Source organism: Pseudomyrmex gracilis, unplaced genomic scaffold (assembly GCF_002006095.1).
Source record: "Pseudomyrmex gracilis isolate BER0280 unplaced genomic scaffold, ASM200609v1 scaffold_12, whole genome shotgun sequence".
Lineage (NCBI taxonomy): Eukaryota > Metazoa > Arthropoda > Insecta > Hymenoptera > Formicidae > Pseudomyrmex > Pseudomyrmex gracilis.
The window spans coordinates 157,435-182,206 of NW_018020596.1; the positions used below are offsets into that span (position 1 = coordinate 157,435).

The 24,772-nt window shown below is 35.8% G+C and overlaps 4 protein-coding genes across 9 annotated transcripts; 2 read left to right on the forward strand and 2 right to left on the reverse strand.

Annotated features, from left to right (window-relative positions):
• The first annotated feature begins 89 nt into the window (after nt 1–89).
• LOC109863775 (carbohydrate-responsive element-binding protein) lies at nt 90–15,977 on the forward strand. 4 transcript variants are annotated; one of them, XM_020444307.1, is made up of 16 exons: nt 90–283; nt 4,035–4,372; nt 9,392–9,498; nt 10,962–11,035; nt 11,587–11,706; nt 11,861–12,074; nt 12,189–12,284; nt 12,362–12,647; nt 12,749–13,322; nt 13,410–13,595; nt 13,666–13,810; nt 13,893–14,005; nt 14,096–14,562; nt 14,646–14,769; nt 14,881–15,010; nt 15,093–15,977. In XM_020444307.1, the coding sequence occupies exons 2-16, from the start codon at nt 4,053–4,055 to the stop codon at nt 15,212–15,214; spliced, it is 3,078 nt and encodes a 1,025-aa protein (XP_020299896.1). In that variant the 5' UTR covers nt 90–283; nt 4,035–4,052; the 3' UTR covers nt 15,215–15,977. The 4 variants fall into 4 exon arrangements, with proteins under 4 accessions (XP_020299896.1, XP_020299897.1, XP_020299899.1 ...); XM_020444308.1 differs by having other exon boundaries at nt 12,383–12,647; XM_020444310.1 differs by lacking the exon at nt 90–283 and having other exon boundaries at nt 4,260–4,372; nt 9,396–9,498.
• Nucleotides 15,978–16,575: 598 nt separating this feature from the next.
• On the reverse strand, nt 16,576–18,914 carry LOC109863779 (RPA-interacting protein). Its single transcript, XM_020444316.1, has 3 exons — nt 18,468–18,914; nt 18,083–18,317; nt 16,576–17,913 (listed from the first exon to the last, which is right to left on the reverse strand). Exons 1-3 carry the CDS (start codon nt 18,564–18,566, stop codon nt 17,585–17,587), a joined length of 663 nt encoding a protein of 220 aa, XP_020299905.1. The 5' UTR covers nt 18,567–18,914; the 3' UTR covers nt 16,576–17,584.
• Nucleotides 18,915–18,996: 82 nt separating this feature from the next.
• LOC109863778 (acyl carrier protein, mitochondrial) lies at nt 18,997–20,731 on the reverse strand. 2 transcript variants are annotated; one of them, XM_020444314.1, is made up of 3 exons: nt 20,358–20,731; nt 19,591–19,716; nt 18,997–19,328 (listed from the first exon to the last, which is right to left on the reverse strand). In XM_020444314.1, exons 1-3 carry the CDS (start codon nt 20,520–20,522, stop codon nt 19,149–19,151), a joined length of 471 nt encoding a protein of 156 aa, XP_020299903.1. In that variant the 5' UTR covers nt 20,523–20,731; the 3' UTR covers nt 18,997–19,148. The 2 variants fall into 2 exon arrangements, with proteins under 2 accessions (XP_020299903.1, XP_020299904.1); XM_020444315.1 differs by lacking the exon at nt 19,591–19,716 and adding an exon at nt 19,759–19,875 and having other exon boundaries at nt 20,358–20,729.
• Nucleotides 20,732–20,951: 220 nt separating this feature from the next.
• LOC109863777 (guanine nucleotide-binding protein subunit alpha homolog) lies at nt 20,952–24,126 on the forward strand. Of its 2 annotated transcripts, none has more exons than XM_020444311.1 (6): nt 20,952–21,448; nt 21,537–21,865; nt 22,258–22,518; nt 22,692–22,742; nt 22,899–23,116; nt 23,195–24,126. In XM_020444311.1, exons 2-6 carry the CDS (start codon nt 21,650–21,652, stop codon nt 23,550–23,552), a joined length of 1,104 nt encoding a protein of 367 aa, XP_020299900.1. In that variant the 5' UTR covers nt 20,952–21,448; nt 21,537–21,649; the 3' UTR covers nt 23,553–24,126. The 2 variants fall into 2 exon arrangements, with proteins under 2 accessions (XP_020299900.1, XP_020299901.1); XM_020444312.1 differs by having other exon boundaries at nt 20,952–21,348.
• Nucleotides 24,127–24,772: the final 646 nt, after the last annotated feature.

Genomic DNA, 24,772 nt, shown 5'->3' on the forward strand with positions numbered 1-24,772 from the left:
GCGAATACGCGCACAAATGGCGTCGCTGTGCTACTATTATGAGCGAGAGTGTGCTGTGCAGTAACGCGTACGGGCCGCGTCCGGGCGCGGCGCCTTGCGGCCCAGCCTGACGGCGAGCGTGACAACGCGTGGATTTCCAAGTGTTCGTTATCGTTAGGAAATAAAGGATTTATATCAGCGAGACGACGTTGTGTCGCGTAGCCACATCGACGACGGACAACAACGAGGATAGACAGAGAAAGAGCGAGAGTGGTGACAAAACTTGTGAGATTAGATCCAGGAGGTGAGTGCGAGATGGAAGAGAGCGCGCGATCTCGGCCTGTTCTCTCTGTTGTGTGCTACCCTGCGTGCGTCAAGTGTGTGTTCATTCGTGTGCGGAATTGTTAGCGCCCGAGAACGACCGTCGCACACGTTGGAGCAACATCTGGTGCGCGGCGGCGTGTTTTCTCGATCGTCGAGGGAAAAAAAAAATACATAACCGTAATAGGAGAAACCGCGAAACGGGAATAATAGCGCGAACGGGAGGAAAGCTTAACTGCGCTATTTATTCTGTTAGAAAGAGAGGGCAAGCGAAAGAGAGAGAGAGAGAGAGAGAGAGGAGAGGGAAAAAGAGAGGGAAATAGAGAATGAAATGGCAGTAGCGACGATAGAGAAACGTTGCGAAGCGATTTCCATGGAACGCGCCGAGCCAGACGCGCGATAAAAATCGGAGGCGCAAAGCGGAGTAACGCGACGCGAGATAAGGAGAAATAGCAAACGCGTCTGAAACCGATTCTCGCAAACCTCGAACCATGTTCGCCTCTTGAGAAACGGAAAGAAAAAATCGAGGAAAAAGGCAACATAAACAGAACGGGGAATAGGGAACGATAACACACGAGCAAGTGTGAGGAACCGCGTGTATAAACGTTATCCTCACGATCCGTTTCTTATTCTGTTTCCCTTTTTTTCTCCTCTTCTTCTGTTTCGTTTCGAACGAAAAGATCAAAAAAAAAAAAAAAAAGAATATTTGACACACAAGGAAGGATTAACTTACACATCGTGTAAGAAGTCGAATATATTGACAATAATAAGTTTAAGTTGCGCTCCTGTCGAATTTCCTGGTTTTTTTTTTCCCCATAAAAATTGTGATACAAATGTCACAAGAATATCATTGTAAACACGCGTGGTCTGTTGTCAAACTCGCGCGATAGCTTCGAAAATCAATAAAAAAAACAAATAACAAAATATTCGCAATATATGTGGAGCGCGAGATTTCAGCGCGTCATATAAACTAATAACTATAAATATACTTTATTGTTATCTAGGAAATCCGAAATCCGAGAGAGCAAGCGTAACGAGCGCTTAATGAAAGAACAGATAAGACAGTTGACTTCGCTCTGCGATAGCCCAGCTCGAGAGGGTCAAAGGGCATTAACACTATATGCAGATAACGAAGAAGAACAAAAAAAAATTAAAAAATCACATTCACAGAATAGAACTAAAAAGCTGAGGCTATTTTTTATTGAGAAAAATGTGTCTCGTGAAAAACGATGAGTAAACGATAATATGTTCCGTTCAGCTAATCCATTTTTTACATTTTCCGAAGTAATTAAATCTTGCATCTAATTAAAAGTTCGTTGTTTCGATCGCACTGTCTCGCGGCGATACCGAGAGACGAGTATAAATTCTTCTCGCTGCGTTTATTTTTTTTTTGTTTTTGTTTTTAATTTAACCGAAACACGCGCGAGATGTGAGATATTAAAATTGGGAAACAAATGATAAACCTACGATAACCTATATCGGTATTTGTTATTTTGTCAACGATAACCTATATCGATGCTTGTTTTTTTTTTTTTTTTTTTTTTTAATCATCAGGTTAATCTCTCGCAAAAAATCACCATGTGTAACGAAACTTCTCGTGTAAGAATTAAGGCTTTTTTTAGTGAAACTTTCGCATAATCTCACGTAGTTCCAGCTAGAGACAATATTTTCAAAGTTGCAAAGGTTTTTTTCGTGATACGTTTGTTCGAAACAAAGTACGAGTGTACGAAGAAATGTACGCGCATAAATTATCTCGTTTTTTTCCTTATATCATCTTACGTACACAGTCAGCAACAATAAAGCACCTTTATATTGCGCGATGCGCGCAAGTTATTGCGCCAACTTTGCGTGAGATTAATTATATAATAATAATAAAAAAAACACGACCTTTAGAGTTCTTGGATGATGCTGGAATTTGACACGTTGGAGCTTGCAACAATCGACGTTCGAATGACGTTGATTCCTCTCAAGGAAACCGTAGAGAATTGCGACAAATGTTGCAGTTTTAAGTCAATACGTCTCGAGCATAAGTCGGAAGAAAGAGAAAAACGAACAAAGAATAGTCCGCAAAAAATCGCTTGTAATCGGATACGGGCGTAGGCACCGGTCAACCAATTTGGTCGGCTCATCGTAAAGAGATTCGTGTTAATAGGTCGGTTAAAACGAGGTTAATAACTCAAATAACTCGCGTATCAAAATTCCTGTTTTGTCGTCACGTGGAGCGTTTCTCTGCGAGTTATACACGCAGTTTTTTTTCTCGGTTTTTCTATCTTCATCGTGTTTTATCCTCCCGTCCCACATTGAGACGACGAATCGAATATGATTGAATAGTAATCTGAGACTTTACAGACTCTCTCTCGAGCGGAGAGTAATACGAATAAAAAAGTAAAATTGGAATAATAGTAGCGTCAATACGTCGGCAAACAGACTGAGCTCTAAAGCGATATCGGTATCTCTCGCTAATGCTCAACCGTAAACACAAGTCTTTTTCCTGAAAAGATCCATATCTTTACGCATAAAGTATCTGTATTGGTGTACACATCAACACGCACAAAACTGAATTGTAATAGTGCCAATTTTAATTCATTAACGATCTTGTCTTTGATATTTCACAACCAATCACCGGTAACTTGTACTCGAAATAAGCGTTTGAACGTGTGTACACGTATGTGCTATACGTAGAGTATATATTTTCAAATAACAATGTGTGTGTGTGGATGTGTGGGCACACTGTCTTCAAGTGTGTGTCGCACGAAAATAAATTGAAAATTCTATATCAAATCATGAACGCGCCATTTAGAATTCATCGTATCAACACGTGGATGATATTTATTTGTATGAACAAGTTTATTTTTGCAAAACAAGTTGTTTTTACGCAAAACAAGTTTTTTTTTACGCAAAACAAGTTTTTTCTTAATATTAAATCACAAATCAGCATTATAATATGTTGCCAAAATATGGACAATTACGTCACAAAATTTATTTGAATCTTCTGGAAAAAAAATATGTTTGCTTAAAATCCTGCTTTTTTAAAATAAATTCAACTTTGTCTGAACCACAAAACAATTCAGACTTTTCCGCGGAAAAATTTGATTTCACCCGCGTTCGATTTCTCGATGTGCGAGACATGCGCGGTGAATCGTCCGAGTTGTATTTAATTTTCGCCGCGCACCGATCTGTAAAGTCACTGGGCTATTGAGAAATCGTTCGTCAAGCTTAAGGAAAGTGAAAATCAATGATCACAATGATCGATTATTGCAAAATTGGCCGTTGCGCGTTTCTGACAACACAATCCGTTTAATTGAAGATTCGACTAAATGATTGTTAATATAAACATAAGTATGGTTTATATGAAGTTCTTTAAGAAATTTTTCTTCTTTATCAGTGTTTATCTCGTGGTCCAAGAAATATACTCGATCGAGTAATTTTCACGAGGTCCAATCAAACGATCGTATTGATTTCTGAAATTTCTGACCGGTTTTTTCAAACATTCCTTTCTCTACTTACGTGTTGTGTGCTACTAGCCTAAGTTGCGTTAATAATTTGTATGCGATGGCCTTTTACCTATGAGTAACTTCGAGATGATGCACAGACGAGTTAAATTTACATAATCCTTATTCATGGCCATTTAACCTTTTTGAATTTATTTTTATCCTAAAACCTAAAACAATCGAGAGTGTAATTAATCGTCAATCGGATTCAACGAATGACTTGTCTATTGATTATGTTCGCAGAAGATCATCAATATCGGAATGCAGGCGGAATTGTTGTACCGAAAACCGGCGATGGCAAGCCAGGCCGGTTTTCATCACGCCGGGAACGAGCGGGAAAAAAACAGCGGCAGAGATTCGCGCGAGACGATACACTCGGGTCACTTTATGATCTCGGACTTTGAGGCCGAGGCCCAGGACGACGAGGACGAGCTTGCCGTGCCGGTGCCAGACCAGGTGGAGGCGCAGACCAGCAGATTTGCGATTATCGCCCCGTCCGGTTTCCCGCACGACAGATTTGCGAGCACGAGCATCGAGACGTCCTTGAACAAACTTTTTCAATGCATGTCTCTTGCCTACAGGTGAGTTCCTCTTTTCTCTTTCTTCGCGATTACGAATGAATGCCTGTTATTATCCATTTTTCCGGTTTTCTACATTAACATGACAAAGCGAATTTTATGATGGTTTATGTAATAGTTTTTATACTAGTTGTTTTTAATTCCTCATAAGATTGATAATGAAGTAAAAAGAATACGAGTTCTGACGAGCGATTCGTTTTTGTGACTTTATTTTTAAAAGAAGAAACGATCTCTTCTAATAACGATGTATTAAATTGTTAAATAAGGTCAAAGATTGTCACGGTGGAGCACGACGTAACGGGAGGAAGGCGCACGTGGGTGATCGATAATCGTTAATTCGTTTATGAGATAAAATTGCTAAAGATACACCTTTTGGTCTCACCTCTTGCTACTATTTTCTTCCTACAAAACACAGAATTGTCAAAAGATTGTTTGAAAGGATACGCGTGTTTCTCTCGCGCTCGGCAATCGGACAAATGCTGAACGGCCTGGGCCTAGCTAGTGGCATTCTCGCTGATGAAAGACAATTGAATTAATGAAAGAGAGGCCGTAGAACCAAACGACAACACCGCAATTAAGTACGGTCTCGCTAAAGTCGCACAAACACGGCTTCTACCGACAATTTCCGTTTTTCCTTGTGACGACACATCACGAGTCGCCTCCCTCTAACGGATCGATTCAAATTCTTGTAACGAAAAAAAACGCGCGTTATCGAGCGAGCTTTAATATAATTGACAATTATCAAATTTATACGAAACACAGATCTAAAAATTACAAAAAACAAAATAATGACGCAAAATGTTGCGCTCGCTTACGTGTATTGGGCTTACGATTACCTATGATTAAAGTTGATTCGCTGCGGCACGTCTGTAATGTGAGTTGCTGCAGTCACGTGTGCGATTTCAACGGTATCTTACTGTGTAACCGCTGTGGTACACACAGCTACTCAAATTTCTTGATAATCCAAAATTATCAGAACGATGTGTTTGTGATCAAAGCTTGTTTGTGAACAAGCAGTTTCGATTTAATAGGATAATTGGACTACGTTACATAAAGATCGCGCGAATTATTAATAAAAATGAAACAAACATCACAATCTGAAGATAACGTCAATAACATACGATTTGGGAGTCGATGATGAGTAAACATCATAACAATATGGGTTCAATCAATTCCGCAGTAAGTCGAGCACCGACATCGCGTCACACCAACGTATTGGTTTTCGTTTTTTTTTTATTTTTTTTTTTTTATTTAATTCTCAAACAAGAGGCCAAATTAATTATATCACACAAACGACCCTGAAGAAGATGCGTCACACACGTCGATCGATCACGTCGAAACACGTTATCGGCGATAAGGTCTCGAGAAATTTGTCCTTCTCTTCTTCTTAATATATAAACGGTCGCAAATGCAATCCGGGACAAATAAAAAGAACATAGGCGACTGTGACGCAATGTAAACGGTCGCAATATCAATGTCGTAAATCGAAGCAAGCAACAAGCGCGTTATAATAAACGCCGCTCCCATCTTGTATAATAATGAAAATAAATAGCAAGTACCATATACACTTTGTGCGCTTAATGAGACGTTACTTACGTCGTTCGTAACCTGTGTGTGTTACGTGACTTCAACAAACCATCTCACTTTTTCTGAAACCATATCGAAAATTAAACAAACTACTATACGTACTATATAACAAAGCGAAATAACAAAAGACGAGATTTCCTCGGAATTAAGAACACTTCTTCGTACGAGCAAACGAGTAGATTTTTTTTCGCACGATCTGTGTAGATGTTTCCGCAGATTTGAATATGTAACGAGATGTTGATTTGATCAAGTTACTCGTTAGATTCTGGCGTGTTGCGGAGAAAAAGAATAAGCGAAGCAATTAAACATCAGTTCGCTCCCAGTAACGGTTGCCGGTTGAAACGTATCCGTTGAAATTCTTCTCGCGTGAATATTTTTTCCGACACACGCTATTCGCGCGAAAGTGAAAGTTAGAAAAAGCGTAATTCGAAGCGAGTGCGTGCGGCGAGTGTACCCACATATTGTTTTTTTGTTTTTTTTTATGATATACATATTACAATATTACAATGGCATCGGCTTTCAATGTTATCCAGTGGTTTTCCAGTAATATCCTCTCGCAAACGTCCCACCGTGCTAAATCCGTTCGGCGCGTAAGCATATTTTTTTATTTTTCGATTAAAATTATCCGGCGAATCCTCGATGTTATCGAACACTGTGTCATATCACTTGAGAAAGTTCGCTTTTTTGGCACGCCTATCACTTTGCGTCGTTATTACATTGACATATTATCTTACACTGTCATATCGTGACTGCATGTTACCCGCGCAATATTTTGATCACTTTGAAGAGCAAATTCAAAATAATGCGATATTTTCGACGCATCGGGAACATAGTTTCCCGCCAGACCAGGAGTTAACTGCGTGACGAGAGATTTGATCGACAACTTTTTCATCTCATACGAAGCGGTCGGTCTCACATATCCGAGTGTCGTCCGAAGCGTCAAAATAGAAACCAGCGCGGTATCGCGCGGTGATGATGATTTGCGATTCGCCGTGTGATCTCGAACGGTGCAGGCGCGTGTCGCTTTCCGCGTTGAATCAGCGAAAAAGCGCGAATCGCGCTAGATTATATGCCGTAAAGACCAACTTGTGTTCTCACCACTGTGTGTCGCCGTGTAAGAACGTGTGTCTTTTATCGACCAAGGCCACTGCGTCATACCAAGCATGCGTTTGTAATGTGTGTGCCGTACGTACGCGCCAGGCGCAAACGTAACACTTCCGTACGACGCAACAAGCACATAAGAGGTCGAGAATCCACGAGCGCTCGACGGAGGCTCGCCCACCGATCCAATCGGTGTGTGCGGCCGGCTATTTCCGTTCCCCAGCTAGTTTACCCCTTCGGTGTATATTTGCAGTAGCCGATAACATTGTGCATGGAGAAGCCATTTATCGTGCGCAATTTTTATTTTGAAAAACGCGCACAGTGACAATCCGTCGAAAATAAAATACTTGGATTTTTCTTTCGCTCGACTTTGCGATTTCAATTGAAAGAAAAAACTTTGCAATTAAAATATCTATAAAAAAAAAATGTTTTCGCGTGAAAGTTACTTCACGAACCGTTCCGTTTTCAGCGTGAAAACATCCAATGTGGCGGTATATGGTAATGATGACAAATTCCCAGTTAGATGATATTGAGAACGCTCGACGAATTTAGTTTTCAGGACGCGATCTTTGCTCTTTTCCTCTCTCTCTCTCTCTCTCTCTCTCTCTCTCTCGTTCTTTTCCTCTGTCTTCGCTTATTTCAGATAATTACAAATCGCGAAACGCTTAAAAATAAAAAATGATATTCGCGGTTTAATCAAAGCGCACGAGCGACTCGAATCTCTTTTTGTTGGTACGCGGCTTTACCACATCTTATAATCAGTATCTTTATCAGTGTGGATTTTTTTTCTTTTCGTGGATCTCTACAAACGCGCAACGACAGTTATCTCTATCTTGTCACTATATCCCGAGTTTCTCAACGACACGATAATAATCGCGAGGCTACGTTCGCGCGATGGCTGATGCCAACCGAGTCGCAAATCGCGCAATGAACAAATAATTCATTATCTGATAATGAGATCCTCTGTAAGGCACTGTGTTTTATTTAAAGTAGCGAGAATGGGAGCGAGCACTCGGTGATTCGACACATTTTCAGATAAACGGAATTAATCGGGTTGTCACAGGTTTTATGTAAAAAAATTCATCTAACGATATTTAAATCTTGTCTCGCTACTACACGGGCAACTTGTATAGGTATATATTCGTTCGACGTATAGCGCACGTATTTTGAGATAACAGGCGGGCGATATAAACGTTACCGTTAATGTTAATCGAGTGAGCTGTTTATTCTATGATATCCGATGTGACACACACACACACACACACACATTGTTCTTTGAATAATTTTAATTATAAGTAAACGCACACAATTGTTGCCAGCGCGTATAGTTCTCGCTCATCATATTTATTCAAATTATTCTATAAATATCAAACGTAAGTGATAAATATACTTCGATATGTTTTTCTTCGTGTTTTTTAAGCTCACTTTCCGGAATTTTCTGGCACTATCCGTACGTTTGTTCTCTTGAACCTTGCATACTTTCGGAGTCATGGTATCACCACGTTGCAACAGGCATCAACGCAGTTTATTTCAATGCAGTAGCGCAAGAATAATTTACGATAAAACAAACGCACAAAAAAAGTCGAAAGTTCAAGCATTTTACTTCACTTCTGAGATAATTTTTACATTATTCTCTTTTGAAGCGTAAAAAATCTGAACTTTCCTTCCGCTTTAATTTCTCCAATAAATAAATAATAACATACTTAACGAATATATATTTTTGTATTTTTATATATTTTTATTTCGAACGTACGATGTAGAGATGAATCGTATTGTAAAACGTGTATATGAGCGATATCGTTCGATTCGTTATCGAGAAACGCGGTAGTCTCGACACCAGTAATACATGTAGCAATTTTTTTTTTTTTTTCCATATCCATATGCTTCTCGTTCCACGGTTTATCTAATCGCGCAATTAGAAAAAATTGAAATGGCAATAATTCGTAAAGATCTCCGGGGTTTAAATGTCAAGGAGAAGAATTCTCTCACTACATCAAAAATATGACAAGTGGAAATCTTCCGACTGCAATACCGTCTGTCTCTCTCTCTCTCTCTTTCTTCCTTCATTGTTGACACTTCGTTGGTAATATATTTGATTGTGGCGAAAGAGAGACGATAACGTGAAGTATATCGCAGAATCGCAAACTTGTATTTCACAAACTTACAAACAACTGTACCTACTGAAAGAAACAGAATCTTGAAATAAAAAAAATGCAAATATTTTTTTGGATGTATCTGTTGAACAATGCGCGTAATGCACATTTTTATTTCTCAATTTATACAGATATTGTTATTGCAGTGGGTATGACGTATGGGCATTTGAATTTGTTCCAGACAGAAGCTGACATCGCCTAAATGGAATCGCTTCAAAGGAATCAGACTGAGATGGAAAGACAAGATCAGACTAAACAACGTGATTTGGAGATGTTGGCACATGCAATGTAAGAATAAAATGTGTCGTTACGAGATTTATGATTAGCCGCAATCTCGATACGTTTTAAAAACAAATACAGAAGTACAGAATTAAAACAATAAATATATAGATGATGAGTTTTTACAAATTATATCGAGCAGTCGAGGTGTGTAATTTTAGACATTGTTTTACGTTTAATTGGCAATGAAGATAGACCCCGACGCTCAAACCGAACCGAAAGTCGTAGATACATAGTAATATAACAACTGATAAATTGTAAGCTCACTTCCTTATCTTCCGTAACGTTGCGTCTGCAAACTTCAGTTCCAATCTCTTTTTTCATCGAGATAACCGCTCGATCGAAATATTTAATATTAGAATAAATAGATGACTTACCGCTCTCAATATAAAAAAAAAAAAAGAATAAACAATGAAAATATACATATGACATATATATATATATTTGCCAAGTTTCACTTAATTAATGATGGAATATATAAGATGATACATATGTGTGGGGGCAATCGCGCCAAATTTCGGATCTTATCGGATCTGATCAGATATCTGAAGTTCAGATCAAATGAAATGAAGAAACTCTATCACATGTGACACTTCAAACTTGTAAACTATAGATCAAATTAAAAACTTGGACACATTGAAATTGGATTTGTCAAATTTCGTAATTTCCGTATTGATCGGCCAAAAAAGTATTGCGGTTTCAACCTGGTTCATTGACATTTTGATTATCGTGATATACGCAAAGTGCCGAGAGTTCAGACAACCGCTGGCTGTCTTGCTATTCATCGGAATGACCGGATAAGTAATTACTCGTCTATTTAAAGAGCTCCATTTCTCTCTCTCTCTCTCTCTCTCTCTCTGTGCGCTATATTCGCGCGTTGATAGTGTGTATTCACCACGCACCTGGCGTGCATCCAACTTATCATAAACGAATCGAGGAGGCTCGTTTTACACGCCTCCTTTTTTGTTTTTTTGTACACACGCATCTTGTTTTGAATTAGCTTAATTCGTTCGAGACAAGAAAAACAATCAAAGCGGCAAGATAAGACAATTCGCAGAGAAACAGCTAAGCGTGCTTGTTCGCGCTCTTGTAAGACTGCTTATAGAACAACTGTGAAGAACTACAAACAAATATTCTAGGAACAAGCGGGATTATATTTTTTATCGTGTTATCTCTTTCCGAGTGTTTCGATATTTGAATTTTTTTTAACTGGATTTTCATTGAATCAGTTAAGCGACAAATGTGCATTTATTGTAAACTGTAATTGCGCATATCGTATTTAAGTCTTTACCGTACGCGACATGTTTACAATTATAAAGCGTTACAAACGAGGCAATTAAAACAATTGCTGATTGCCCGATGATTTAAAAGCTTCGTGTTTCCGATATGGACGTAAACTTGAAACCATAAGTTATAATGTGTAGAAAATTTGAAATATGTATAATCAGAAGTTGTCTCTTTCTCATTTTTAGTTATATTGAAGCAAAACACACTGGTATGCCAGTTTGCATCACCGCTTGATGTTGATACTCACAATAAGCCTGAGGTATGTTTATATTTAGTTTTTGACGCTATATATTTCTTTGAATATAAAACCTGTAAATTTTAATTATGTTATAAGCTCTCTGTATTTACAATCGATTGCAAAGGATGTTTTTTATTGCAATGTATGTTCTGTTACATAGCCTGTTCATACGTCTTTGTTATTTTGATTGTATGTCTTAGAGATATCCCATTTCATCATTTTCTTTAACTCGTTACAATTTCCTGTAATAACCACTTGTCGCATCGCGATATTAAAATAGCAGTAGTTATTATCCGGTTTTTACCAATTACGCAATCGAAATGTGTCTTTATCGCAATATATTGGCGACAGCTTACTTGATTAGATAATTTTTATACGATGTATATGAGTTACAATTATTTGAAACGTTTCTAACAAAACCTGCATATATGTATATGTAAAAAATCTTGATGACTGAAGAAGTTGGAAAATCTGAAATAAGAGAGTTTGTAAAGTCATAAAGTTCATTTTTGCATCCGGTAATAAGACCTATACGCTTAGTGAGCGTGAATCAACGGCATATCTCTTATCAGGCGGTGGTCTTAGAGGGAAAATACTGGAAACGAAAGCTCGCGGCTGTTACAGCAGAATACAAGAAATGGCGTATGTTCTATCGGAACAGAATCCATGGCAGCAAAGATGGCACAGAAATGGTACGTTGTAGGTCATATATTATATATTATATATACCTTGTTGTGTGTGTGTGTGTGTGTATTATTATCGTTATTGTATTTATTTGGAAAATAAAAATGTGTGCTTTATTGTCCTTTATCTTATTATAGAAATATAAATAAAACTTTTGTTCAGATGGAGTCAATGGACATGCTAGATTGGAGCAATGGGAGCGGAACTATCGGCAACTTCGGAACGGGTACGGGAAATACATATGGTGGTACCACTGGAACTCCTTCTGGAGAGAGTATGATGGTCGACGAAGATTATATGGAACTAATGACAGATACTCTTTTCTCGACCATTAGCTCGAATCAACCAATATATTTTCCGGATCCTAGAGAAATTGGTAATTCTCTTCAAGATGTGTTTAATTCGCAATTCGAGGTCTGCACTTGTACGTGCGTATTTAAAGAATCGGTTTTTGCAAACACGTTTAATGTGTAAAAATTTTATTTGACAGCTCGAGGTGCGAGTTTAGCAGACTTTATCCAACCCAGTCTGGGACCATTGCAACCGAATCTGGACGATTTTATGGATACTCTAGAGCCATTGCAAGGTATTTAATACTGATGCTTGATCGATCTCGTAATTTGAACGTTTCTTACGTGTCGAATGTTTTTATCTTGATTCAAGAATTCCTAAACTCGAAATTAGCTCCTGTGCCCGAGGAGGATGATATATTTCGGAATAGTAGTCTAAACGCTAATTATTCTGATCTGGATCTGATGACACCGATTAATCAGATGAACGAAATAGGCGAGGCTCCCGTGACGATCAAGAACGAACACACGCCGCAACAGCAGCAGCACCACCAATTGCCTCGGGAAGAACAAGAGACTACCATGCAGAATCTCCAATACACCGCCAAAATATATACTCAGCCGCAATCCGGAGCACCGAGCGTGTTTAGAAATACCATGTGAGTACACTACAAAACAGTGATGACCTTCCGGCGAGTGTGATAGAATTTGTGATCCGATTATCAATCGATGTGTTGTTTTTTTGTGTTTTTTTATTTAGAGCTATGAGTGAGAATTACAATGCCATCCAGTCGCCAAACTTTGAGGTGTCCGCTGCGACAAATCAATCCCCGCAAAAAACCAGAGGTAATAGAGGATCATCGAGAAGTAGCCGTGTGATACAACAATCTCCGCAGCAGCAGCAACGAATACAGCAGAGTACGTATCAAGCGAGCACGCAACAACCACCTTCAGGATTCCAATCGCAGCAACCGCAATCTTACGCGATGGAAATTCAGACGGTGCAGTTGGCACCGATGCAAAGTAATCAATCGCAACCGGTGCAAATCACAACACTAAGCGATCAGACGACGGTTAACGCCAATCAGATATCGTCAATTGCCGCTGCCGCCGCTGCTGTACAAAATCTAGTGACGGTGCAGCAGAATTTTTCACAGGCTAACACTACGCCACTGCAGACCCAGCATCCGGCTATGAGGTCGTTACCGACCACTACGCCGATGTCCAGCAAACCTTACAAGATAGTTCAGCCGCAGCAACAATGCTACAAATTTCCGAACCTCGTGCAAAATCTTAATGCTCAATCGTGTAAATTTGACGCTAATAATTTCAAGGTAAATTAAGCAACGATAATGTTTCAAGTCTTTTAACAGCGAGTTTACGACTAAGATAGAAGTTGAAGAGATAATGTTTACTTTAAGACACATCCTACGCAACAAGTGGTATCGGTTCCTTCACCGGATCAATCGTCACAGTCGCAAATATTACTGCAGTGCAGATCTCCTGGATTAGATCTCGCTGCGTCTGCTATGCACTCGACTAAATTACTACCTCAACCGACAACGTCTAACATGGAAAAAGAAGAGATCTTTGCCGTACCTAAGCAGGTTAGTATGCTAAATAAACGCGTCAATGTATAAATATTCAATTAAAAGACCGTTTCTTGCGTTTCTTCAGTACCAAATAAAAGGAAGAAATAGATCACGAAGCAGCTCCTCGTTAGGAGCATCTAGGATACACCCACCGCCGCTAGTGACTGCAGTGAGCGATCCAGCTTTGAATCTAAATAATAATGTTTTGCTTACTCACTTGCTGACAAATAGTGCGTGTTTTTTTACTATATTTCTGTTTACTTGTAACTATAATTTGTAATGGCTGATACTCATCCGTTATCTTAACAATAGAAATAACGCAAGTGACAACGGCGCAGCACATCACGACACCAGTGACTGTTCAAACGATGCAGACTGCTAGTGTACAACAGGCACCACCACCACCACCACAACAACAACAACAGGTATTATTACTGAAAAGTGTCAAGCAATTCATATAATATATCATTTTGTTCAGGATTCAACAATACTGATATATTGATAACTTGTGCTAGGCGATGCAACCGTCTACAACCCAACAGATTCTCTTAAATGCAAACAGTCAGACGCATCATTCCCAAAGTAGTCCCGGGTCGCCGAAGGATAGCAGTAGCTCTAATGCGCACAGTCCCCAAGCTTTAAGTCTCAGTCCTCTTCATAGTCCCATGAGTATAGGTAGTCCCTTATCGCCCACTCGCGGATATATTAAAGGTGAATCGGAAAGAGGACAATATAAAGAGCAGCGGCGAGTCGGCCACATTCACGCGGAACAGAAGCGTAGATATAATATCAAAAACGGCTTCGATATGTTGCATAGTCTGATACCGCAACTTAGTCAAAATTCTAGCGCGAAGCTAAGCAAAGCCGCGATGCTGCAGAAAGGAGCGGATTACATTCGGCAGTTGAGAGCAGAAAGGCATCAATTGAAGGAGGAGATGGATAGTCTGAAACAACAGATTGAGTGCCTTAATACGTCAATTAGGTATCTTACATAATACTTTTCTCTAAAAATAATAAAATAATGATGAAATTATAAATAATAATATCATAATATAAATTTTGTAGTAATTGTCAATCCATGCTTCCTGCAACGGGTGCTCCAGTTTCTAGACAAAGAACTAGCAAAATGAAAGAGATGTTTGATGAGTATGTACGCACACGCACACGAGAAAACTGGAAATTCTGGATTGTATCCTTTTATTCTTTTAATTTTTGAATATCTAAAACATAGATTTAATTATAATGTAAATATAATGCGCACAAAACCTCGCACAATCACTTTTCTTAACAAAGTAATCAGTTTAGTATATTGTTGGAACCGTTGATGTCATCCTTCAATGCTTCAGTCTCGACTGCGAGTATTGAGGATTTATATAGAAGTACAATACTATGGGTAGAGCAACACTGCTCACTTGTCGATCTCAGACCAGGTTTGTATACTATGACACACTCAAAAAGAAACACATAAAACATATACATACGATTGTTTTGATTAAAAAATATTGTTTTTAGCTGTTCTGAACTCTCTAAGGTATCTGTGTACTGCCACTGATATTCTGACGGATCCAGCTCGTCTACCTGAGGAATCGCTCGCGGCAGTTAATCGGACAGAACGTCGACGGTCTACACAGTGACCAATAAGCAAATTCGTTGTGACGTGTTTATACGAAAGAAAAGTTAAAGATTTAAATATGTATGAACACACAAGGGATGATAGTTACCGTATAAACTGAAGTCTATGAGAGAGAAAGAAGAAGAATGTGTGGTTATCATAAATGGTGACGATAACCATAGACGAAAAAGCAAGAATTTAAGTGCAATTCCTCTTTTTATTGCAACCTCACGTTGAAATTAAAAAAAAAAAATAAAAAAAAAAAACAAATCTATGGCAAAAGTTATATATATACATATATATATGATGCGTTTTATATATTATACATTTAAATTATATACATGTACTGAAGAGATAATTACAGTACATCGATGGTGACACAAAATTCGCATACAAATTATTTCCTACGAAGCAGAAAAAACGTATACTTTTTTACGTTTATTTCACGCAATCGTACACACTGTCTTAAAAGAAAAAAAAACTGCATCACACGTAAGAAAAAATATTCTAATATAAATAAATGTCCTTACACACACACACAACAAACAGGGTGGACCATGTAAAGTGTCACAATTTTCCCGGAATCTATTATGGCGAAGAAATTCTTTTTGAGTGTTTTAAGATTCATCGGGATTTTTTATGTGATATATATGAGGTTGCGCGGGTGTGCCGAATTTCCAGCCTCCTAATTTTTTTTAATGGAATGACTTGTGAAATTTTGCCGATCATAGACGTGTTTCAACCATGCAAAATGTAAGTGAGTGATTAAAAGTTATTTGTTTTTAGAATTGCTGTTTGAATCTTCGAGAAATTTACATGTCATTCCATTCAAAATGTTTTCTATTATATACACAAATAATCACGTGTAATCAAATTTGTTTCATTGTTTTTAAGAAATTTTCTTTAGAAAGAAAGTTAATGAGATACGCAATATTATACTATAATGTAGAAATGAGAACATTTAAAATTTCTACTTAACTAAAAAAAAGCAAAAGTAATCTCTCTTTCTCATCAATATTTACGACATTTTGAGTTATGTTCTTCGAAAAAAATATTTCGAAGTAAAAACAAGTTTAAACTACATACATTAAACACCAGTAGAGGTTTTAATTTTAGACCGCGCGTTTCTTCTCGAAGTTAGTTATAAAAACTTGTTGTATAAAAATCACGAAATCAGTGCCATAAAGCGATATCATCTTGATAAACTACTTACGAGGACAATTTAAGAATTAAAAAGTTAATTTTTTGAAATATTCGACTTTAGATAGAGAAAGAACAAAGATGCAATTAAATTTTTTTATTGCGACTTAATAATTCGATAAATATATATGTTGAGGCGTTAAGTTGCACCGCATGGCAGCAACAAAAAAGATATACTTTACAGTTGATGATTGCGTGGATAAAAAGGGGGTTGTTCTCTAGTTCACATTGTTATATAATACAAGATCTTTAATATAAAACTCCATGTGATAATGTACAAAACTGTTTACAAAGAATTCGAATATATAACTAAGCTGCAAAGGGCTTCTGCATATTGTTGTGTTTCTGTCGACGTAGCATGGTCTCATCGAAAAAAAAAAACAAACAAACAAATCGCAATTAACAATAAGAAAAAAAGGTTAAATTATTTTTTATTAACATCTTATATTTCATATTTTAATTCTATTACTTTCTTCGTTTTGGATTTGTGTAAAACATTATTTTTTTAAACACGACACAATATATAGTTGCCCTTATTTCAACTTACACATGTATGTAAATGTATAAGTAATAAGTAATGTAAGTAAACTCATCAAAGGGATGTTTTTTTTTGTATAATATGTATCATATAATCATAAATATTTTTTTTCATGTTATTATTTCAAAATTATAACATGAAGAAATCCATACTACTGTATTTTGTTTCATCTATATACCTATATCACAAATTCATCACTTTTGATTGTTGATAGGAAATAATTGTGCTGATTGATTTTCTACATTAAAATTAAGTTAATCGAACTCAATCAGAGTGTGAAGACATACTGACCTTTCGTGATTAATTAACGTAAAACGATAACATTTTAGATTGATTTCAATGACTGATTTGTCAAATATTATTATACAATTTAACAATTTAGTTGACACACATTGAGNAACAATTTTTTAAGGATATTTTACGTATTATAATGATTGAGACTGTCTAGAATATCCAGATTGAATAACATTAGAAAGAAATATCTAATGTGTCAAACTAATAAAATTAGCATTAAAAAAACTTTCATTCTAATGCACATTTTATGAATATCATTTATATAATTTTTCGTCTTGTACAAAAACAATTTTACAAATTGAGAGTTATCCAGCACACAAAAATTAGGTGATTAAATAAGATAAATAATTATGAACAAATTTAGCAAACAATTGTAAAAGTAGAACAGTCATGACATATCAGATACAGATTGAGATTACCATCAGATAATAATATAAATGTTGGTACCTGGATACAACTAAATGCATGAGTGTTCACACTTTCGTTAATTAAATATCTCACTTCTTGCATGGTATGACCAAACAATTTCAATNCACATNTTTGACAACTTACATAATTATTTTCCTCTATTAATATTGCCTTTTGGCATATTGGACAAATTACCTCTTTACTTTCGTTATCAAGATACCTTATCATGTATTCAATCTCATCTCTGGCAAATTTCTCATATTCTTGAATTATCCATTGTTCTATATTAATTTAAAATAAGAACTATTATTTTTTACATCTATTATAGTAATAAAATATTGTTACTAAAATAATCTACTGTTATTACATATAAAACATGCAAATATTATATTCTCTAACACAAGAAATATCTGATAAAATAATTCAAAAATATTCTAATATTGTTTAAACCTTGTTCTTGGACAATTTCATTTTCTAATTCAATTGCTTCTTCATCACTCAGAGGCATATCACACTCTTTAACTATGAAATTCTTATTATTGTCATCTAAGGTCGCAAGACTTTTAAACTCTTGACGTACTAAATCTGTCGATGCGGTTTGCACATGTTTTGAATTGAGTTCCAAATCAAATCTATGACTGTTAAATAACTTATTTCGTTTTTCTTGCATCTTTTGACGATATTTCTGAAAAACAAAGTAAACACCAAAATAAATATATTTAAATATAGAGAAAAACGGTATTCACATGCATAACCAAGTCTTGTGACATGTGATTATAATTTGCAATTGTAAAAAAATTGTTGAAAAATAAAAATATTAACATTGACGTCTAACCTCTCGCAAAGTCTCCTGCAATTTGGGCGAGCCATATCTAATTTTATTCGCAGTATCTCTGTTTTTTAATCTCATTGTTGTTGTAGGACTGTGTGCCATAATGTTCGCGTACTGCTATTAAATTGAAATGTTGAAATGAAAAATACACGTGTTTTTCCCAAAAAAGAGAAACGTCTCAAATTTATTTGATTCTTCGAATAAATACAATATAAATGTAACATGGCGCTTCTTATGCATAGTGACTAATGACTTTCGAGATTCGATAGTCGATATTTTCACACTGTAACGAACATTATCAACGCCTCCGTCGTCTAAGTGACAGAAAAGAGAAACGTAATCACACAAGCACGCAAATCGAAAAACCATTACTTGCGTCTTTCTCAGACTCTTGTTTCAAAAAGTGTTCAAAAAGTATCAGTACTATATTTTAAACTGTATAGATATATTATTTAAATAATATTTTTCATACGTTACAGTTCATTCATTTGTTCAGTGGGATACAATATTTGTGTTTAATAGAGATTCAATGTAATAACTCACTTATTTTTTTTATTCACATAAAGATAATCGAGCTATATACAGAAAAAATAATGGCAGCAATGTACGAGATGCTGTGATCCATTATTTCCATTAGAAACAATGGTAGATGTTAACTATATCGCTTATGTATATAAAGGCCTGTTATTCGTAAATATCCTCTTTATCCGCAACATAACGCACTATATCTTTGGGTCTTAGTAATCTTTCCGCATCCATATCTGGAATCTCAAAACCGAATTCATCTTCAATTGCCATTATGATTTCCACATGGTCCAGAGAATCTAAACCTAGATCCTCCATAAAGTGTGATTCCAATGATAACTGAGAAAAATTCGACGCATCATATTAGATTAAAGTTTCTATTACACTAAGTTACTACAATATGATGGGCTTTCTGCACAACTGACATGTTCTTAAAATCAGAATTTCAGTCAAATACTTACAAGGAAAATAAATACTTAAAATTGAAATGCATAAGAACAACATACTGATGTAAAAAAAAAGAATTTTATTTTCACATGTCAGTCTATATGCAAACTCCACGATCAAGCAAGGTGTAAACTATTGATCTCTAAATAGATACCTTTGAGGTTTCGACTTTATCATAAAGTTTGAGAACCAAGAGCACCCGCTGACTGATAATGTCAAGGGTTAGCGGATCCTTATGGCTGTAGTCACGCACCTGCTTGATGCGTGTGTCCCATAAGCCCTGCAAAATTTTTCCCAACAAAAAGATATAAATTTATAAAACCTTGTTTCCAGTGACTTCATTATAAGAAGATATAGTTTTTAACACACGATCCTCAATATCCTTAACAGATTTTGGTTTTGCTCTAACATCTTCACAATATCCACGATTGCACTTTACCTGCATTCATTAAAGAACTTTTTGTATTGCAAAAATTGTTTACCACGCAAATTTAAATTAATTCCAAGAATTTTACACATACAAATCAATATCATAAGAAATCTTGTGTGCATCCTTAAAGAAGTAGAAGATTTTTATATTTAGAGTATATACACTTCAATCATGTATAAAAAATACAAATGCAAGTTTATAACAACATTTTCTTTTTCTAGCCTGAAGATAATCACAGTCTAGGTGGAAGAAATGTGATTTTGTACAGTGTGTAAAGAGACTATTCGTGATTCGAGTGATCATAGATGAGAGTGTGTGTGTGTGTGCTCGTCACGATGATTCCGATGATACTACTTCTGCTGTGTATCTCAATGGGATATAAAAAGTCGCTTTAGTTACATAATACATAAGTAGCAAAACACGTTACGAATGTTTGCGCGAGGAGGTTCGATCATGTCACATGTACTTGTAAGACCGTGATGTTCAATTACCTGCGGCACGACGAGCGTCGTCCTTGTGACACAGTGCAACAGCCTCCGGTCGCATCGTATTTGAGCGAACACGCCGCTCGTACAACGCAATCGGCCACCCAGCGAGTTTCTAAAACCGCTGGAGTTTCTTGCTAACAAACGCACACCGGTGGCCAGAGACGCCATTTTCGTCCAAAGAAGGTGAAACCAGGAACAACGACACCGGTGATAACAACTTTGGCAATATCACCACTGCGCGAGACTCTTCTACGCTGTTTGTGGCTGTTCGACACCGTCCGTCAACCTAGTGAAGCTTATATACGGTTCAAAAAAACACTCGATGCTAAGCTACAGAGGATATACACCATAGAGTATACGCACGATCCACTTGACAGTCGCAACGCGTTCATAGATCGAGAATTATACCAATGGCAGCAGGTCTTGAAGAATTGATCAATCGCATTATTAATTAGATCTCACAGAAATCGGTCCAAAATCTCGTTCCAAGAGAAATTTACCAAGAGTCGACCGATGAATGCGATTGGTCAACTTTGCGATAGGTTCGTATGCATGTAAACTCGCCTTAATGGGCTGTTCTGTGACATCGAGTATTTTTTTCATACACGCGTCGGGAGATGACAAGGAGCGCCGCCCGGTAATTACCATGATTATTTAATCATGTCTAATTCGGGGGTTATACATCAGCAGAGATGATAAGGATTGTGAATAAGCGAAAGTGCTATCGATAGCAGTGGTAGCACCAATTGCCACGTGAACTTTTCTATGTTAATCTCTTTTTTTTCTTTTTATTTCTCCAATATATTCTTTTGTGTGTTGTTATAACAGTATTGTACGTGACAAGTACGCGGCTCGTCTGGAATCGATCGAAAAAGCCGCATATTTGTTCGAGCGGAAGTGATAGTGATCATCAATTGTGTCAGAAATTCCGACGTACCACGCCTGATGAAGAAATGCGATCTTGAATTTGTGATTTCCGATCAGCTTTCACGAGGTGGGTGTGTGGATTTGACATTCGGAGGGTTAGACCGGGGATGGGGAGGGGGAGGGGTGACGTACGAAGAATATATCGTTCGTTGAATGTGCGGTCGAATGTAAGTTTTGATTACTTTGCGTTCTCCGATCAAGTTTGACGAGATAACGTTGCGTTCTAATTGCGTGCTGATTCTTTTGAAACGAAAGGACGAGATTATCACCACGTAACAAGATATCGGAAGTAAAAGAGGACGGAAGTAAAGGAAGGTGTTAGAAGAGGTAGGAACAAGAAGAGGGAGCGAGAAGCAAGGTGGAGCAAGATGGCGAGCTCCTTAACATGGTCGTGTTGTCTACGCTTTAAATTCAGCCCGGAGGAAATCGAACAACGTTACAAAAGTCAGGAAATCGACCGAATGTTGGAAAAGGACCGGCAAACATTTCGCCGACAGGTGAAATTGCTATTGCTCGGCGCAGGCGAGAGCGGCAAGTCAACATTCCTCAAACAGATGCGAATCATTCATGGGATTAAATTCGAGGTAAAATCCGTATTTCATTGAATTTATACACACTCGGATTGAGGATTGAGGTTGATTGATCATGGATCTCTGAAATCCATTGATATGCCTATTAATTGATAAACCTTTAACCTTAGACATTTTATTTCAAATACTATTTTATGCAGAACAGTGACTTGGCCTGCATTTAGTCAGCAAAGTATTTAAACTTGGCTCTCTTTTACAATAATTTGCCAATAATTGGGATAATATTGTAATAAGTTGTAAATAGTGTATTTAAATGTCATACACAACTTCTAAATAATAAATACTATGCATACATGTTTTTTATGTAAATATATTTTGCCTGTAAGAGAGTTTTAGAATGAAAAAGAATCTATGTATTATTGTGTATGTGTTTATATTATTTTTAGCCTGAATTAATTAAGGAATATCAACATGTAATCTACCAGAATATCATCAAAGGAATGAAGGTTTTAGTGGATGCTAGGGATAAGCTAAATATTCCCTGGGAGAATCCTAAAAATTATGATATTGGCTTTCAATTACTCAAGTTTGAAAACACCATGGTGTTAGACACCAGGTTATTTTTGCATTATGTACCAGCACTGCAAAATTTATGGAAAGATGCATCGATTAAAAAAGCATTTGATAGAAGAAGAGAATTTCAATTAGTAAGAATTCAGTATTTTTCATATAATACTACTAATTTTTCATATAATACTATTTTGGAGTGTAATCTTTCTTGAGACATTAATAAGTAGATGTTATGCAAATATAATTATTTTATTTTATTATTTTTACCATAATTGCTATATTTATATGTAAAAATTTGTTATTCTTTCAGAGTGATTCTGTTCAATATTTCTTGGATAATCTTGACAGGATAGCAAGAGTGGTAATGCTTTTCATAACTTTATGATTATACTTATCTACTTTAAAATAATCTCAAAAAAATCATTGATATACTATTTAAAATATTTTTTAAATTTAGATTTTACATTGTGTGTGTGTGTTGTGTACAGAACGTATAAGAGTAAAATTGTTTTTTCAGGAATATACACCTACACATCAAGATATCTTACATTGTAGAAAGGCAACAAAAGGAATTTCTGAGTTTGTAATACCAATTAACAATATCCCTTTTCTTTTTGTTGACGTTGGTGGCCAAAGATCTCAAAGGCAAAAATGGTATCAATGTTTTGATTGTGTAACATCTATATTATTTCTTGTATCGTCGTCGGAGTTTGATCAAGTTTTATTAGAAGATAGGTACGTCACTTATTCTTCGCATGAATAACATTTTAATAATTAACAGAGATAATGATTGTATCTCGATTAATCTTGCAGGAGAACTAACAGATTGGAAGAATCCAGAAATATATTTGATACCATTGTAAACAATAGGATATTCTGTGGTGTCTCTATTATTTTGTTTTTAAACAAAACAGATCTGCTCGATAAGAAAGTAAAGTCACAAGATACAAACGTGTGTTTGTACTTTCCACAATTTACGGGTGATCCACATTCCATAAAAGACGTGCAAAATTTTATACTCGATATGTTTGTCTCCGTCAAGAGAGATCCAAGAAAACCGTTGTTTCATCACTTTACTACTGCGGTAGATACAGAGAATATTAAAGTTGTTTTTAATGCTGTAAAGGATACTATTCTGCACCGAAATTTAGAATCACTTATGCTTCAATAATGGACATAGAGGCGAAAGAGAATCATATAGATAAAACAGCTAGAAAAATATAAGAGATACGCAATGAAAATTAATATTTAATATTTAATATTACTATTTTAATCAGTAATTTTTGAAGAATATTGCAAGACGAATTAGATTGAAACATTTTGATAAGACAATACATATATATATTTATAAATAAGAAAGAGAAAAAACTGCCTAATATACAACTATATTGAAAATTTTGACTTTTGTATACACACTTTACATAATATACACATATATTCATATAAAATACACATGTCTGTATGCGCGCATGTCTACATGCATACAGAGAAACAAAGATATATTTTCATTGTGCTTTTAACAAATATTGAATGGTTGTAAAAAAAGATGTGTTATACAAACTCTATTGTATATAACTATTTGTATATTTTCTATGTTAATACGTTTTATGATAATGGTTTGAATATATTTATATAGAAAGAAGAAAGATTTGTTGCACGTAATTCAATTTAGATTCGTATATTTGTACAAATATATATACATATATTTATAATTCAATACTTTTTCAAATATATGTATGTATATGTATGTGTATATGTATACACATATATTCTCATTACATATATTTTTTTCTAAATTGATAAATGGTTTATTTATATTGTCATTTTTTTTATTAACGGTGAATATAATATATTAAATAACACACATACATAGACACACACATAACACCAAAACCAAATACTAGATCCATGCCATATAAACCAAATAAAGCTAACCAGTTTGTGTTCAAATTGCTGTGGAAAAAAATGTCATGTTTTTGTTTGTTGTAAGTTATGATGCAATATTATTCAATATGTTGTTCAATTGTATTTTGCATTCTATTAAACTGATTTGCTTTCTAGACTATTGTTATCATGACAAATTACGACGATTGTAACGAAATATGTTATCTAAAATTGTACTTCTAATTTTTTTTATAAAAGTACAAAGTTAACTAAAGATTGTTTTAATTCTGCATGTTTTTGCAGTTAAACATTAATTTTTTCTTTAAGGTAAATTATTATAATTGTTACTTTAAATGTAACTGCATCATATATAACAAGTGTTTGTTGTCTGGCTTATAAATTTGATAACTGATTATTTTTTTAAGAAAAAATTGAATTAAAATTAATATTAATTTTTCGTGTTGTGCAAATTTATTATGATTTTGATTTTTCAATATTTTCGTTTAT

Bases quoted from the DNA above. Each gene is read 5' to 3' on its own strand.
- LOC109863778 (XM_020444314.1), bottom strand. From the start codon at position 20,522: ATGGCGTCTCTGGCCACCGGTGTGCGTTTGTTAGCAAGAAACTCCAGC. The intron at 19,717-20,357 runs GTAATTGAACAT...AAAATTTTGCAG, and splicing joins CGACGCTCGTCGTGCCGCAG to GGCTTATGGGACACACGCAT. The intron at 19,329-19,590 runs GTATCTATTTAG...AATTTTTCTCAG, and splicing joins ATAAAGTCGAAACCTCAAAG to TTATCATTGGAATCACACTT.
- LOC109863777 (XM_020444311.1), top strand. From the start codon at position 21,650: ATGGCGAGCTCCTTAACATGGTCGTGTTGTCTACGCTTTAAATTCAGC. The intron at 21,866-22,257 runs GTAAAATCCGTA...TATTATTTTTAG, and splicing joins TTCATGGGATTAAATTCGAG to CCTGAATTAATTAAGGAATA. The intron at 22,519-22,691 runs GTAAGAATTCAG...TTATTCTTTCAG, and splicing joins GAAGAAGAGAATTTCAATTA to AGTGATTCTGTTCAATATTT.
- LOC109863775 (XM_020444307.1), top strand. From the start codon at position 4,053: ATGCAGGCGGAATTGTTGTACCGAAAACCGGCGATGGCAAGCCAGGCC. The intron at 12,075-12,188 runs GTAATTCTCTTC...TTTATTTGACAG, and splicing joins TCCGGATCCTAGAGAAATTG to CTCGAGGTGCGAGTTTAGCA. The intron at 14,563-14,645 runs GTATCTTACATA...TAAATTTTGTAG, and splicing joins TGCCTTAATACGTCAATTAG to TAATTGTCAATCCATGCTTC.